At 39.3% G+C, this 14,745-nt stretch overlaps 1 protein-coding gene and 1 non-coding gene across 4 annotated transcripts; both read right to left on the bottom strand.

Annotated features, from left to right (window-relative positions):
- Positions 1–1,887: 1,887 nt before the first annotated feature.
- TRNAT-AGU (transfer RNA threonine (anticodon AGU)) lies at positions 1,888–1,961 on the bottom strand. Its single transcript has one exon. It is a non-coding gene; the product is annotated as a tRNA-Thr (tRNA).
- Positions 1,962–2,996: 1,035 nt separating this feature from the next.
- On the bottom strand, positions 2,997–12,783 carry WDR88 (WD repeat domain 88). Of its 3 annotated transcripts, none has more exons than XM_089540960.1 (11): positions 12,602–12,783; positions 11,350–11,460; positions 10,732–10,820; positions 10,329–10,392; positions 9,507–9,645; positions 7,780–7,909; positions 7,431–7,615; positions 6,629–6,711; positions 5,409–5,477; positions 4,392–4,484; positions 2,997–3,520 (listed from the first exon to the last, which is right to left on the bottom strand). In XM_089540960.1, exons 1-11 carry the CDS (start codon positions 12,692–12,694, stop codon positions 3,383–3,385), a joined length of 1,194 nt encoding a protein of 397 aa, XP_089397086.1. In that variant the 5' UTR covers positions 12,695–12,783; the 3' UTR covers positions 2,997–3,382. The 3 variants fall into 3 exon arrangements, with proteins under 3 accessions (XP_089397086.1, XP_089397087.1, XP_089397088.1); XM_089540961.1 differs by having other exon boundaries at positions 7,464–7,615; XM_089540962.1 differs by having other exon boundaries at positions 9,594–9,645.
- Between the last annotated feature and the right edge of the window lie 1,962 nt (positions 12,784–14,745).

The raw sequence follows: 14,745 nt of genomic DNA, 5'->3' as shown, positions 1-14,745 counted from the left end.
GTTCTTTGCCATCATCTTCCTTTGCTTCATCCTTTATATCCTTCGTCACATGGCCCTAAGTTTTACCCTTATCCACGAGGTCATAGCAGAATCCATCATTCTGGCCCCAAAACCTGCCCTCGACTTATACGCGAGGTCGACTTATAGTTGAGTCGATACTATATATATATATATATATATATCCAGCTCTCTCCAGCCATGAAAGCCTTTGACTTCACAACAGAACAGGTCTTATTGGGACCTAAAGTGGCCCAAGAAGGCCCCCACAATTTTGCATTCATCTTTGTTTGAATGCCGAAGTGCCATAGCTGTGCTGTGCTTTCCCCGTTTGACTTCAAAGGAGTCCCTGTAACATTTAATCCGGCTAAATATAATCACCATTAACAGCCGTTTGTTCTGGGTACCATTCGGAGTCTATTGATCTTGGGCTCCCTAGCAAAGTAAATTGAGGTCCTCTTTGAAAATGTTTGCACAAACCTATTCTGAGTAACAGAGAATACAAAACAGAAGAGGGCCGATGCTTTGGCAAGGCTTGTTCGCTATAGAGAAAAAGAAAGCACAAATAAAAAGACACGCACATGTGCAAACGCACACACACAGCTTTAAGGAGTATTAAAATCCCACAGTCTGAGTACCAGTTTCAAGAACTCATAGCATCCCTCACAAAACATGTGAACGTTTCAAAAAATGTCTCCCTTCAGTTAACAAAGCCTCTGACAGTGAAGCTCCCCTTTGCAAAGTTTTCTTCCTGCCCACTTTCCCCTTTCCTCCTCCTCTTCTGTCTCGCAGGGCATCTTTTAGCAGCATCAGCACTAGAAGAAGAGGGAAGGAAGGCTGGAGAAGGGCAGGCTTTCAGTCACAGGTTGCAGCAGTGAGTCTGCAGTAGACAGTAAAGCCTAAGGGGCATAGTTCCAGCTTGTCTTTGATCTGACTGAGCATTAGCTATCCTACCTCTTTGAGTGCCATTGAGAATGTGAGGATAGAAAGAAGAGTTTGTTTCTGATGTTTCGCCAAGCATCTTCTTTATATAGAGACTAACTGAATATAATATACTATTATACTACTATATATACTACTATTATTATTATACTTTATTATAATATATTTTATTATTGTATACATAATTATATTATTATAACATTATAATGTTATTATATAATTATAATTATTATAATTATAATAAGGTTATTATATTATTTTATGATATATGTTATATAACTATAATAATAATAATGTTATTATATTATATTAGGATAATGTATATGTTATTATATTATTATAATATATTCTAATAATTATTATATTAGAATAATATTATGATATTATTCTAATATAATAATATATATAATGTTATTATATTAGAATAACATATAAAATGTTATTATATTATTATAACATATATAATATAATATAATGTTATATTATATTATATATAGGTTATTTATTTATTTATTTATTTATAGATTGGTGATGTATTTGTATATAGGTTATTATGTTTTTGCACATGGGTTATTTCAATTGCAAAATAGGATAGGATAGCAAACTGATATATGTATATATGTGTGTGTGTGTATATATATATATATATATATATGCCTTGAAAATGCACAACAAAACAAAACAAAAGCAAACCTTGTTGTATTCACTGAGATGAAAACAAAGCCAAACTTGTAATAAATGGAATAAGATCAGAAGAATTTTGGTGGAACATAAGGAGAAAGAGTTTGTGCATCTGCCTTTAAGATGCAAATATTTAAAAAGAAGTAGAAGGAGAAGTAATTTACTCAGGAGACAAATAGTATGGGTTGCATTTTTTAAAAACAAATAATAATAATAAACAATGAAATGAATGAAGTGCATAACAAGGAAAATGCAAGCTGTGTCCCAAGGCACCGCTGGGATTCGAACCCAGGATCTCCTGTTTACTAGACAGGCGCTTTAACCAACTAAGCCACGGCGCCGGCCGCTAGGGTGAGCGGCGGAGCTGGCTTCATCTAAGCCAGAGACAGAGCGAGGGGGAGAGAGCGACACACAGAGGCCCTGCACTGAACTGCAGCAGGGAGCACTCTTGTCTCCAAGGGAAAAGGGTTGCAATGCTCTGTCCTGGGATTTGCACATGGCAGGCTTTTTAAAGGTCTTGCCAATAATGCTCCAAACCACACTGCAGTTTGAGGCTGCTTTAACTGCCCTGGCTCAGTGCTATGGAATCCTGGGAACTGTAGTTTATGTTTTGTATGTATAATAGGATAGGATAGGATAACAAACTCGAATGGGAAAAAACAAACAAACATAATGATGCCAAACACACTGCAGAAATAATTCACTTTGAGACTCCTTTAACTGCCCTAGCTCAATGCTAGGGGATTCTGGGAACTGTAGTTTGGTGACATATGCTGCACCTGAGAGCCCTGGGGCCACAACAAACTACAGTTCCCAGGATTCCCTAGGACTGAGCCAATGCAGTTAAAGCGGTCTCAAACCGGATTATTTCTGCAATGTGTTTTGGACATTCCTTATTCTTGCAAATAAGAGGAAGTAGACCAAGGTCCAAAACCACACTGCAGAAATAATCCAGTTTGAGACCACTTTAATTTGTGTCATTGGTACTGACCCTGAGAGTAAATCCCATTTGCAATGAAGCCTGAGTAGCTTTGCATCATTAACCCTGACATCATCCGAAGAACAACCCGCTTTTGTGGTTTTCATCCACTTTCTGTCCTGTTTAATGACAGTTGCTGTCTGAAAACCAATCCTCTTTCGTGGGTTGTTTACCGTTTAAATCCTGTTTTCGCATGGGATCGCACCTGTATAATAAGCTGTACTTATTCAGGGGCTAAAATGCTTTTGAAAGATAGGCTGCCCATTGAAAACGATTCTTGTATTATGTCTGCACAGCAATTTCTGAACAACAGCTGCTTTCATTCTTCAGGGACAGCTTCAATTTCCAGACGAACATTTTATTATCTGTTACACAAAAATAACTCCAGATCTACAAGTAAAGCTTTTAAAACCATTTTATTGCATTGTTATTCTCTTAACAACAGGGTTCACGGACATTGAGAAACTGCAGCGCATTAGTGTTCATTGACCAAAAGAATATTTTCCTGGAGGTCTGTGCAATTAATCTCAGTTGAAAACATACAATGTAGTTGGAAACACTTTCTCATGTACGTCATGCTCAGGATAGTTATCAATTAATCCTAATACTGACGCACATTAAAAACAGCTACATACCAGATTAGGTATATATTCTCTGTTATGAATTCTTAATAACAACATAAGATAAATGAAAATGCCTTTCTTGGGAAATAGGCCCACATCTACATGCCACAATACGGGTAGCAGCAAACGCATTGCAATACATGTAAGCCTTTAACAGAGGTTAAAAATCGGGAGGGAAAGGCGGAGGCACCGGTAAAACGTTTTTAGTCGGAGCTTCCAGCCGACAGAAAACACATTTGGTTTCCACTTGTTCTTCCTCATCCTGGAAGATCAAGAAGGGCTTCTTACACTTTTCACACTGGATTTGCAAAAGAAAGAATAATGCGTCAGGGATTAAAACTATTCGCCTTCTACTTGAACAGGACAGAGCTCATCCTGAAAGCGCACTCCTCCCTCCGCATTTGCGGCTCTGACTTTTGCGGGTTTGATTAATATGTTCTCTCTAGGAAGATCTAGGTCCTCCAGTGCAACTCTGTGGTCAACCTGAACCAAAGGTTGCACTGAAGGACTTTGGAGTTTATCACACGGGAGGAATTTCTCTTAATTTCGAATGAAAAGAAAGTGGGGCCAGAACGCATTCATGTGAATTTGCTAGTTCAGCAAATTTATGTGAATTCGAATTGCGTTCGAACTGACTTCCCATTGCCCAAAAATAGCTTGCCATTGCCTGAAATTGCGTGTGATCACCTCTCACGCAATAACATGAAACCCCATGATTGTGTTTGGACTGACTTCCCATTGCCTGAAATTGCGTGTGTGGTGGTCTGTCATGCAATAACGTGAAACCCCATGATTGCGTTCAGATTGCCATTGGATTATACTTCCATTTTTCCCTTGTCTGATAATGTCCTTTGAGATTCCCAGAGAGAAGACTCCTCAAGGCATTTGTAGCTCCTCCAATGCAACTCTGTGGTCAATATCTGGCAGATGTTGAGCACAAAGTTGCACTGGAGGACCTGGATATTCCTAGAGAGGTGTCCTCTCGGGTAAAAAGCATAGTGTTTTTGTTATTTGCGGTTTTTCCACATTCACAGGGGTCTTGTATCCCTTCCCCCAGTCAATGTGAAGGGAATGGTGTACATATATATATATATATATATATATATATGCAGAGATGGGTATTCTTGGAAAGCAAAGTATCCGTTTGATGAGATAAATGGTATACTGACCGTAGCTATCTTGGAGCCTCTTGTTTTTATGGCTTCTATCACCACAGGGATCTCATTGATATTTCCAATGTCCCATACTCTCATAGTACAGTCCTAAACCATTAGGAGATTGCATTAGTTAATAAAATTATATGCCTTCCATGCTTAACGTTAGGGTTTCTTAACAATATTTAGCTACATTACTACAATTTATCTAAAATACCACGTATTGGTCAGGATCACTGCAAAGGCTTCTGATCACAGCTTCTAATAAAGTGTTGAGATAAAAGGCCAGGGAGATTTGAGTCACTCTTTCTTTCTTTTCCCCTCTTCCTTCCATCTTAGATGCAGCTGCTGAAAATTTGTTTTCTTAATGTGATTTGGAATTTTTTTGCATTCAGAAAAGCTAAGAAGCTCTAAAAGAAGAACTGTTTGGGGATGTTTCAGAGAAGAAGGAGCATCCTCCTTTAAACAGGTTTAGGGACCTACATAAAATCTTATTCCAAAGATATTCTCCTTTATGTACTTTCTGCCTACCAAGTAATTTGTGTATTTTGCCCAAGGCAAGAGACAGATTGGTGTTAAAACTGGCATTCAAAACAGCAAGTCACCCATGGCATCTTTGTATTAACATTCTAGGTGTAGTCTGACAACTACAATATCGACAAAGGAATAATTCTTTAGTCACCCACCCTCTTGTCTGAGGTTGACCTAAAATGAACAATTTGGCCATATAAAAGAAAAGTGCTTCTAAAACCTCCGTCCTTTGAGAAGACAGAAGATGTCTTTAGCTGCCTTGTACTATTTCTTTAGTATTTCAGAACTATAAACCTCCTCGATTACTTTGTGCAAATGTAGTAATCAAATAAAATAAGCAAATATGTCTTGCTAAAAAGTAGTTTGAGTTGGCCTGATAAGTATATTATCCTTCTTTTGTAATTTTAGATATTTCCCCTCCTTTCATCAGTATGGCTACTGACACTTTTAAAATGATTTTCCCCCTGTAACGTTATAATTATTTCATACGTTTACTGATACCTTTGAGGCAGAAACAAGCCGCTTCTTGTCATTACTGATTGCAATGTCTGTGACCCAGTCTCCATGGCCCTGGAAAGAAATGATTTTGCAAGCGCTCAAGCAAAACGTGGAGTGCTAGGATGATCTCTCACTCATGTATAAGTCTAGAAATATAGGTCCAAAAACTGACCCCCCAAAAACCTGAGCTGACTTATCCACGGGTCAATATAAGTACTGTATCTGAACTCTTATGTACAAGAAGGAAGCATCCCCTGATGAAAGGCAAGAGTACAATCTGTCCTGGAAGCACCGATCCCCCTCCGCTTTCTTTCCATGCATCTAAGGAAGCACACCAAATCTACAAAAACTAATTTTACAACTTATTTGTCACTATTATTCCCAAAGTTGCTACAAAATCCCTTGGTATATCTTATAACCAATATGTAGAGAGATCTTGTAAGACTAACTTGAAAGAAAGAAATTGGCATCATGAGCTTTCGTATACTTCAGTCTATTTCCTCAGATGCATCGTGTCCCTGGCTTTCCACTCCTCCAAATGCATCTGAAGAAGTAGAATGAAGTCTATGAAAGCTCATGCTGCCAAATTTCTTTCTTTCAGTGAGTCTCAAAGGTGCTACAAGATCTCTCTACGTACTAATTCTACAGACTAACACGGCCATATCTTTGAATTATAACCTATATGTGAGTTATTCTCTCTATTGTAGATATTGCAGCTATAGAACCTATGGATGAGTTATTTTCTCTTTTATATAAACTGGATACTATGAACAGGATATATGACCATTTTAGTAAAAGTACTTAGCAGTCTTCACCTAATGCAAGAAAAACTAACCTTGACAATTACTGGATCGTTTGGCCCTACTAATGTCTCATTACATTAGTATTACTAGGAGCAAAGTCATATACATATCTACTCAGAAGCCAGTCCTATTGGATTTAGTGGAGCTTACTCAAAGGTAACTAGATACCAGATTGCGGTTTAAATAACAACAATAAATTCTTATCTACATAATCTACATTTTCTGTTTTAAATATCCTAATGTGGGATATAAATGGAGCAAATAACAAATATAGAGAGCCCCTTAAATAAGCATTGAAATATTATTTCTGATTGAAATTTTTAAAAAATGATTGTGTATAGTTGGAATTTCAGAGCTAATTTCTATATTCACAGCAAAACATTCTGTGTTTCTTTGCCAAAGTGAAACTTGATACCATACCTTTAAAGTTAGCTTTTTATATGCTTCTTGTGCATCCCAGATAACAATTGTTTTGTCATAACCTCCAGACACCACAAGTGACACTGAAATATAAATTGTAATGTCATGTGTGAACTCCTTGTATTGTATTGTTAATGTACAAAAGTGCACACATACATAAAACGCTTGACAATTAAAACAACTTACATACTGTATTATGAATAGTGGTTATATTTCATCATGCACTTGGCCCTTGCTATCTGTGGGGTTTGGTTCCAGGATATCAAAATCTGTGGATGCTCAAGTCCCATTATATGCAATGGTGTTCCTTATATAAAATGGCAAAATCAACCTTTGCTTTTTGGAATTTATATATTTTAAAAAAATATCTTCAAACCATGGATGCTTCAATCCATGGATAAAAAAATCAGATCTTGTAAGTATCTTCAAGACAGAAAGAAAGCCCCAAATATTGTTTCTGGTTCTCTGAGTGTATATAAATGCTCAGAGGTATAAGAAAATAGTAGTATGTATTCAAGATATTATATAGCTTGGCATTTTACTTCTCTGTTCATTCATGTCCTCTCAACAGTAAATGTAATAAGTTTATCAATGAAGATATATTGTAAGAGGCTGATTAAAGAGCAATAGACGCCATCAAATTCAAATGATATCATCTATGCTGCCATTTAAACAAAATGAAAAACCATTACATTTTCGAAGTTTAGTAGTTTGAATATTACCTCTGTGGTGCTACTGAAATAAACCCTACACCTGAGGCAAGAAAGTGCCATTAGAAGATGTTTTGCATAACCGAACTCACCATCTTTACTGACATCACAGCAGCCAACAATACCTATGTGACCTTGTTCCAAAGTAATAGGCCCATGAGAACGGAACTCTCCGGTTCGGATATCCCACAACTTTATATTTTCATCCCAGCCAGCTGTGCATAAGTAGTGACCATCCATGGAGAAGCAGCAATCTGAAATTGCATTGTTGTGTGCCCTGAAAAAAAATGTGACAGTCACTGTAATGGATTCCTATCATATGTACAAGGTATACTAATTTATAGGGCAAGTGTTATTCCAGTGTGTGTGTGTGTGTGTGTGTGTGTGTGTGTGCCTTCAAGCCTTGGCAAAACTGATCATTGCTGCATCAGGATCTCTTACCGTTCTATTGTGACTGTGGTAGACTGTGCTATAATGTCCCAGAATTTTATAGACATGTCAGAGGACACTGTGGCTATTCGTTGGTTGTCAGGATCAAAACGGCATCTTCTCACCGTACTTCTGTGATACTCTGAAACACATATACTCTACAAGTTTCCACATCTTAAGTTAGTAGACTGCTTTCTGGCACATTTTGTTCTGTCTGAGAAGAGCTACTAGCTATTTTAATGGCTACTTGCAGCAGGGTTTTCCAACTAATCAAGGACAGTTTGCTTACCTGTTACTTAGAGTGATCAAATGTCCTCCTTCTCCAAGACATGTCTTACATTTCAACCTTCTGTCCAGGAGGAATTCCAAAATGTCCTCCATTTTGAACATGACTAAGAAACCTATGGACCACATCTGCTGTTCCTCTTCAAGAAATACAGGGTCATGTTTTTGGCAGTCTGACCTCACTGCAAATTGGAGGATAGGATGGATCCTTCTAAAGCTCTTTTTTCTAGCAATGGCCAAGATTTGCCCCCAGTGCTCAGGGTGCATTTGTTTCTTGGAAGGGAACAGGACAGCAAACATGTTAGGTAATGGGCTGCTTGATGCAATGCAAATGTTGAAAGGTTTTCCCCATAATTTCAGCATAATGGCCAAATAAGTTTAATACAGTAGTTTAAATGTAGATTCAGAGGCTGTGCAGACCAGCAGGAAAAGTCAGCCTGGGGGTGGAGTTGGGGCATGGCGTCCACATGATGCTAGCGTGATGCTGTGCGCCACACCACATGGTGCACAACATCATAGTGCTCCTCGGGTACTGCATTTAGATGACACAGCACCAAAGGAGCACCGTAAAGCTGTGGCGCCAGCAGCTACGGTGCCCTTTCCAGGGTGCAAAAAGGAGCCGCTTTTTGAGTCTCCTTTTTGCGCTGTGGAAAGGCCAGATTGGGGCTGTGGTGTGCGGTTGCCGTGGCCCTGATCTGGCAAAGACAGAGGTGGCTACTGGTGTGGATGGGGCTACCACCAAAATGCATAGGTCTAGAGGTTTCCAATGACGCACTGTGCAAGCCCAGGATAACCCATCTGTATGATTCACAAAGACTGAAAAGAAGAACCTATGTTTCTCTGATTCAGAGAAGCAACTCAAACCTCTTGCACCCAACACTGAATCTCCAACGAGTGATAATCTAAATCAACAACAAAATGGCAATTCCGTTATGGTGAAGTAGTGACAGCACTATTTCCTTGAATGCTTTTGAGTCTATTTACCTACCTACCACTTGCTTTTCACTTTATTGCACCCTTCACAATCCACAAAACTAGCCCTTGAATTCACCAGGTGCATTTACAAGCCACAATAAGCCACATTTTGAGGTTTGCTGCTTAAGCAACTAATTGCATGGCAGAGAAGCAAACCATGGCCATGAATACCATTGATTGTTAAGATATTCCATATATTAAGAGTTACTGAAGTTTCAGATGTGATCTATGCTTTATGTCACCTAACTAAGTGACAAGGAAAATAACTAAAACTATGTTCAACATTCCTTTCAAAGAGATGACAACTATCCCTACAGAGAAGAAATATTCATGGGCTTCCCATTTGAATGATCACTAATACTCATCGTCATGCAGACAAGAGCATAACTTTAAAAGAAAGTGCCTGCAAAACCTCAGTTGAAACAAATCTCCCACTAGGTATAAATAAAGGGATATTAACCAAAGTGTGAACATATTACCTCTGATGAATGCCACCTGTTTAGCATGTTCCACATCACAGATGAATAAAGCATTTTCCAAATCTGAACCAGAGACAACATATTTACCATCATGAGAAATATGACAAGACGTTATAAGTCCATCCTGCTCTAAAGACCACTAGAGAAGAAGACAAAAACAGTTAAGTTTATGCTTCAAGGTGAACTATAACAGCCCAACATATAAACATTTTTCCAGATGAAGCTAACGTTAGGTATAATTAAGATTCAGAGACATCAATAAGACTTGAACTGGATGTATCAGTCACAAGTGACATATTGTTTAACTGGGATTTAGTCATGACATGCTTCAGCTGCATTGGACACACCGTATAAAGAAATGAAAAGTAACTAAAATGGTTACTGAAGTTCAAGGCAAACTGGATCTTTCACTAAAATGAAAGAGGTTTCAAATATGACTAACAGTGGGAGAACTTAAACCTTGTACTGTTTTTCCAAAGTTACTCACAACTGTTATAGTAGGGGATATATATAGCAGGCAAGGCACACGTTTCAGGCAATACGTTCTCACTAAACTACTGTAATGCAGAACAAATTTTGCTTTGCTCTTTTTCATTTACAATAAGAGTTCCCTTGAATCAGGCTGGAAGTCGGAACGGAGAAACCTGTGCCAATAGTCTCATTTGATTTCCAGCATTTAAAAAGCAATTCATACAGGCTTTTGGGCATGTGCGGGCAACATTACAGGAGATGGTTGCAATATTTTATCCATGTGCCCACTTAGCTTAGTTAACATTTAGTTTCTAGGTATTAAAGAGGCTTCCAAAAAAAGTTGATACGTACAAGCATTTTTCCTGTTTCAGTATCCCAGGCCTTTAGGGTTTTATCATAGGATCCTGTTATCAACCTAAATATTAAGAACAATTGCATGTTCAAAGACAGCAAAAACTAGTAATTTATAATGTTTTGTTGTTGCTTCCAGGGCACAGAGTCATAGAGTCATAGCATCATAAAGTTGGAAGGGGCTTCATAGGTCATCAGCCCAACTCCATGCTCAAGGCAGGATCTCCTGTTAAAGCAGACCTGCACAACTTGGCAGTAGGTAGGGGCCAAAACTTCTTTGGGCTGTGGATAGGTTATAATTAATTATTAATTAATTAATTATCAATGATTGATATTACAATTCCCTCCTCCTCCTCCTCCTTTGAATTACTTAATAATATATAACATACAGCAGAATGATCACCTTTTATTATCTGGACTCAAGCAGCATTCGGAAATTGGTCCGGTATGCTTATCTTTAAATGTCTGGATACAGAAAGCAGTGGCAGTATCCTGCAATGAATAAAGATAAGCTTGATTATTACGTAGGTCAAAACGGTCTTTAACATCCATCCAGGATGGTTTTTTGGACTTTCCAGTTTCTCCTCCTATGCCCAACCTTATGATTCCTGAAGGAGTTGAAAGCTCACCTTTTAAATGATATTTTAGTAGTCTGACAAAGGCATCATTCAAACCTGGATTTTGCTTCCGGCTCATTCAACTTTTGTTTCTTTTTAGTTTTACACTGTGTACTCTTTCCCATCTGCTCCAGCTCTTCAATATCTAAGGTTCAGGGTCCCCTCCAATGAGAAGCAGCATGTTTTCCAATGACTGCCACTGGTGTTAACTGTATACTTAAAACCTGTCTAGTCTTTAACACACAACATGCAATGGACAGTCGCCAGATCTTCTAAAAATTAGCATTACAGACCAAAGGCTCACTTTGAAAGAAGGAAGAAAACTGTCACTTCCATTAGCCATGCTCAATTGTTCAACTTGTAAAACAGTGCAATTAGTTGCTTCAGGTTTCGAATAAACTTACCCAGAGTTTCACAGTGCTGTCAAAAGAGCCAGAGAGAACTTTTGTATCATAAAAACAGAAATGACAGGAAGTCACGGTATCAGAATGTCCTTTTAAAATTTTGAAATGGATCTGTGAAAGGAAAGAATAACAACGCTTTCATGTTCATCTTATTGCTTTTGTAGTTGGAACTATGTGGGTTTGTATGAACTGTAAAAACTGTACTGGAAGCACCTATGGATTTCTTTCTTATATATAAATCAACCAACATAAATCATGGTATACTCTAGTCTATACCAAGTCCCCAAATTGGCATTTTTTCATTATAGCATATTAATGGTTGTGTGGCAGCCCTGGGCTTCCTAAGCAGTGGCGCCTGAACGCATTGGTACCTAGATTCTGTCAAAAGTTAAAAAAGCAATATTGGAAGTAACTAGAAATCTATCAACCATGCAATATCATTGTTGACACCAAATTGCAGCAGAGCCCAATCCAGTCAAACTGAAATGCATGATAAAGCTTTAAAGCAGATACGATAAATGTACTGTTTCCCCATGCAAAGCAAAACACTATGCGGGAAAAATTCAAAGATACAGCCGTGTTAGTTTGCAGAATCAGTACGTAGAGAGATCTTGTACCACCTTTGAGACTAATTGAGAGAAAGAGGTTGGCAGCATGAGCTTTGAATTTGAATTGACATTCTCACATACCTATGGCATATATACGTCTGTGCCTGGCTTCCATTGCACCAAATGCATTTGAGGAAGTAGACTGAAGTCTAGGAAAGCTCACGCTGCCAATTTCTTTGGTTCAGTTGGTCTCAAAGGTGCTGCAAGATCTCTCTACATACAATGGGGGAAAGGTGCAGTTTGGCTTGGAACAGAAGAAAACATGGTGTTTTGGTTATTGGCGGTTTTTCCACATTCACGGGGGTCTTGTGCCCCTAACCCTAGCGAATACGGAGGAACAAGAATTTTGAAATTTGAAATTTTAATTAAAAAAACAAACCCAAGGCCTCTCCTTTCCCCTCCTAATGAGCCTCACCCCATTCGCATCATCTCTTAAAGCATTGAGAAGAGATTCAGTTGAATGCCGCAGCCTGTTTCTGCCAAAATACAGATATTTGGGGAGCAGTGGTGTCACCCGGTGTAGTCCATACCGCCTGCGCCCTTTAGTTACGCCACTGTTCCCAAGACCAAATACCCACCTAGTTAACCCCCTTCCCTTAAAGGTCTACCCTTGGAAGAGAAGGCCCATTTTCCCCCCACCAGACCTTGGCTAGCTTCTCCTGGTCTCCCTCCCAAGGCTGTAACAAGTGGCTCGAAATGGCCAAGGGGTCTCGCTCCTCCTTTATCGGCGGTGGCATCGTGAGAGGAATAGATGGTTTCTTGGGTCCTTTCCCTGCCACAGAAACCACCTCTTCTTGGTCCTTAGCAACCAGCCTAACTTAGCAACCACTCCCCTCTGGGATAAATGGAAGTCTCTCCACTTACCAGGGCCTTCTCCCCAGATAACTGTTAACTGTGTATGTGGCTAGTGTTCTTAGAATCATAGAATCCTAGAGCTGGAAGAAACCCCAAGGGCCATCCAGTCCAACCTCCTGCCATGCAGGAAATCTCAATCAAAGCATCCACAACAGATGATGGCCATCCAGCCTCTGTTTAAAAACCTCCAAAGAAGGAGACTTCACCACTGTCCGAGGGAAAGTGTTCCCTGTCGAACAGCCCTTACTGGCAAGAAGTTCCTCCTAATGTTGAGGTGGAATCTCTTTTCCTGTAAAATGTGCATCCATTGTTCCCTGTTCTAGTCTCTGGAGCAGCAGAAAACAAGCTTGCTCCATCCTGTGCATTAGTGTACAGACAACTAAGACCATGAATCTTCCCAGCTTGCTGCCTGTATAAAGGTTTTTCCCTCCCACTGTTGGGTCCTTGCACTATTTGCCTTGTTCTCTCTATAACAATTTATTTCCAGCCATTGATAAACTCCTGTCTTCCAAAATACTGTCTCCCCCTCCATATATTTCATTTTAAAGCCTTCCTGATCAAATTTTTCCTGATCAATTTTTTTAATATGTCTGGTGTGCCTCTCTCTTTGGCGGAAAAGGCATTATAAAGAATTATTATTATTATTATTATTGTTATTGTTATTGTTATTGTTATTATTATTCTCAAGCTTTGCTTGATCAGAAGTGCCATGAAACTCCAATATCTTAAGTGCCTGAGAATTCTAAATACCCCTCCTTACAACTGCAAATCCCAGAATGCAACAGGAGGCAGCTAGAGCAGTCAAAGTGGAATAGTAGCACTATAAGAGTATAGTGTGATAAAGACTCCCTGCACCTAGAAAATCCTTCTATTAACCTGCTCCAATGCCTTTCATAGTGAGTGGATCATGGAGGTATGGGAGGTGGTAGTTCGTTTGGACAGGAACTCCCTGGTTGCACTTCGGTGGTAATGAAGGGGGAGGGTTGCAAGCCCTCCCAACCTATGCCGGAAAGGTCCTTGGAGCATCCAGCAACAAAGAGAGTCAAGAGTCCGAACTGTGGTCCAAAATAAGCACACCTTTATTTTCCGTACGGGGTGACAGCCGCCTAAATGGCGATTCCAAGACTGTCACACCCAATTGTCTTTCTTCGAACCTTTTATACATTCAAAAATGCAAGCATAGCTTAAGCAACATCTCTTTTTGGGTTAGTTTTTAACATTTCTTAATAATTCCCCAGAACCAGTTTATTTGCTCATTCCTGTCTTCCTGCCTTCCTGGCAAGTTTCCACAGTTCTGGTTAATCTTTCACAATCCCCACTGTTCCTCCTATCTCTAGTTTGGATTGCTTGGCCATGTTGTAATCATTAAGCTGCTCAACTGTCCTTTCAGGTGGCTGTCCCTCTCAGTAACAGCAAGCTGTTTTGAAACTGTCAATATTAGTGAGTTACTCCCTTCTGGGGTAAAGCATTTCCTATTCATAGGAGGTATCAGATCACTACTCACCCCTTCAAATCTGTCTCCTCTATCACCACCCAAACCTGTTGCCAGGGTCTGTGTTTGTGGCGGGGTGCAATTTGGTTAAGGATAGAGGATTCTCATGACCACACCAAGATCCTTTTGGGTTCACCATCTTGCCACCCGATCCCCTTGCTGGAACTGGTGTTTGCACTGGGGTTCAATCTGGTCAAGGATAGAGGATTCTCGTTCTTCTGACCGCACCAAAATCCTTTTGGGTTCATCATCTTGCCATCTGATCCCCTTGCTGGAGTTGGTGTTTGCAGTAAGGTGCAAATTTGGTCAAGGATAAAGGATTCTCCTTCTTCAGACCATGCCTGGGCTCGTTGTCTTTTAGTCCTTTCAGTTTGGTAGTAAAATATACTCCAGACATGCCTGACCTATCTTCTTTAATGTTGTAGTTGGACAACATTACAG

Source organism: Sceloporus occidentalis, unplaced genomic scaffold (assembly GCF_023333645.1).
Source record: "Sceloporus occidentalis isolate IW3139 unplaced genomic scaffold, rSceOcc1.0.p SCAF_10, whole genome shotgun sequence".
NCBI classification, from domain to species: Eukaryota; Metazoa; Chordata; class Lepidosauria; order Squamata; family Phrynosomatidae; genus Sceloporus; species Sceloporus occidentalis.
This window is presented reverse-complemented; position numbering and strand designations above follow the sequence as displayed.

Bases quoted from the DNA above. Each gene is read 5' to 3' on its own strand.
- WDR88 (XM_089540960.1), bottom strand. From the start codon at position 12,694: ATGCCACCGCCGATAAAGGAGGAGCGAGACCCCTTGGCCATTTCGAGC. The intron at 10,393-10,731 runs GTGATCATTCTG...CTTAATATTTAG, and splicing joins TTGAGTCCAGATAATAAAAG to GTTGATAACAGGATCCTATG. The intron at 3,521-4,391 runs GTCAGTATACCA...TTGCAAATCCAG, and splicing joins GAGGCTCCAAGATAGCTACG to TGTGAAAAGTGTAAGAAGCC.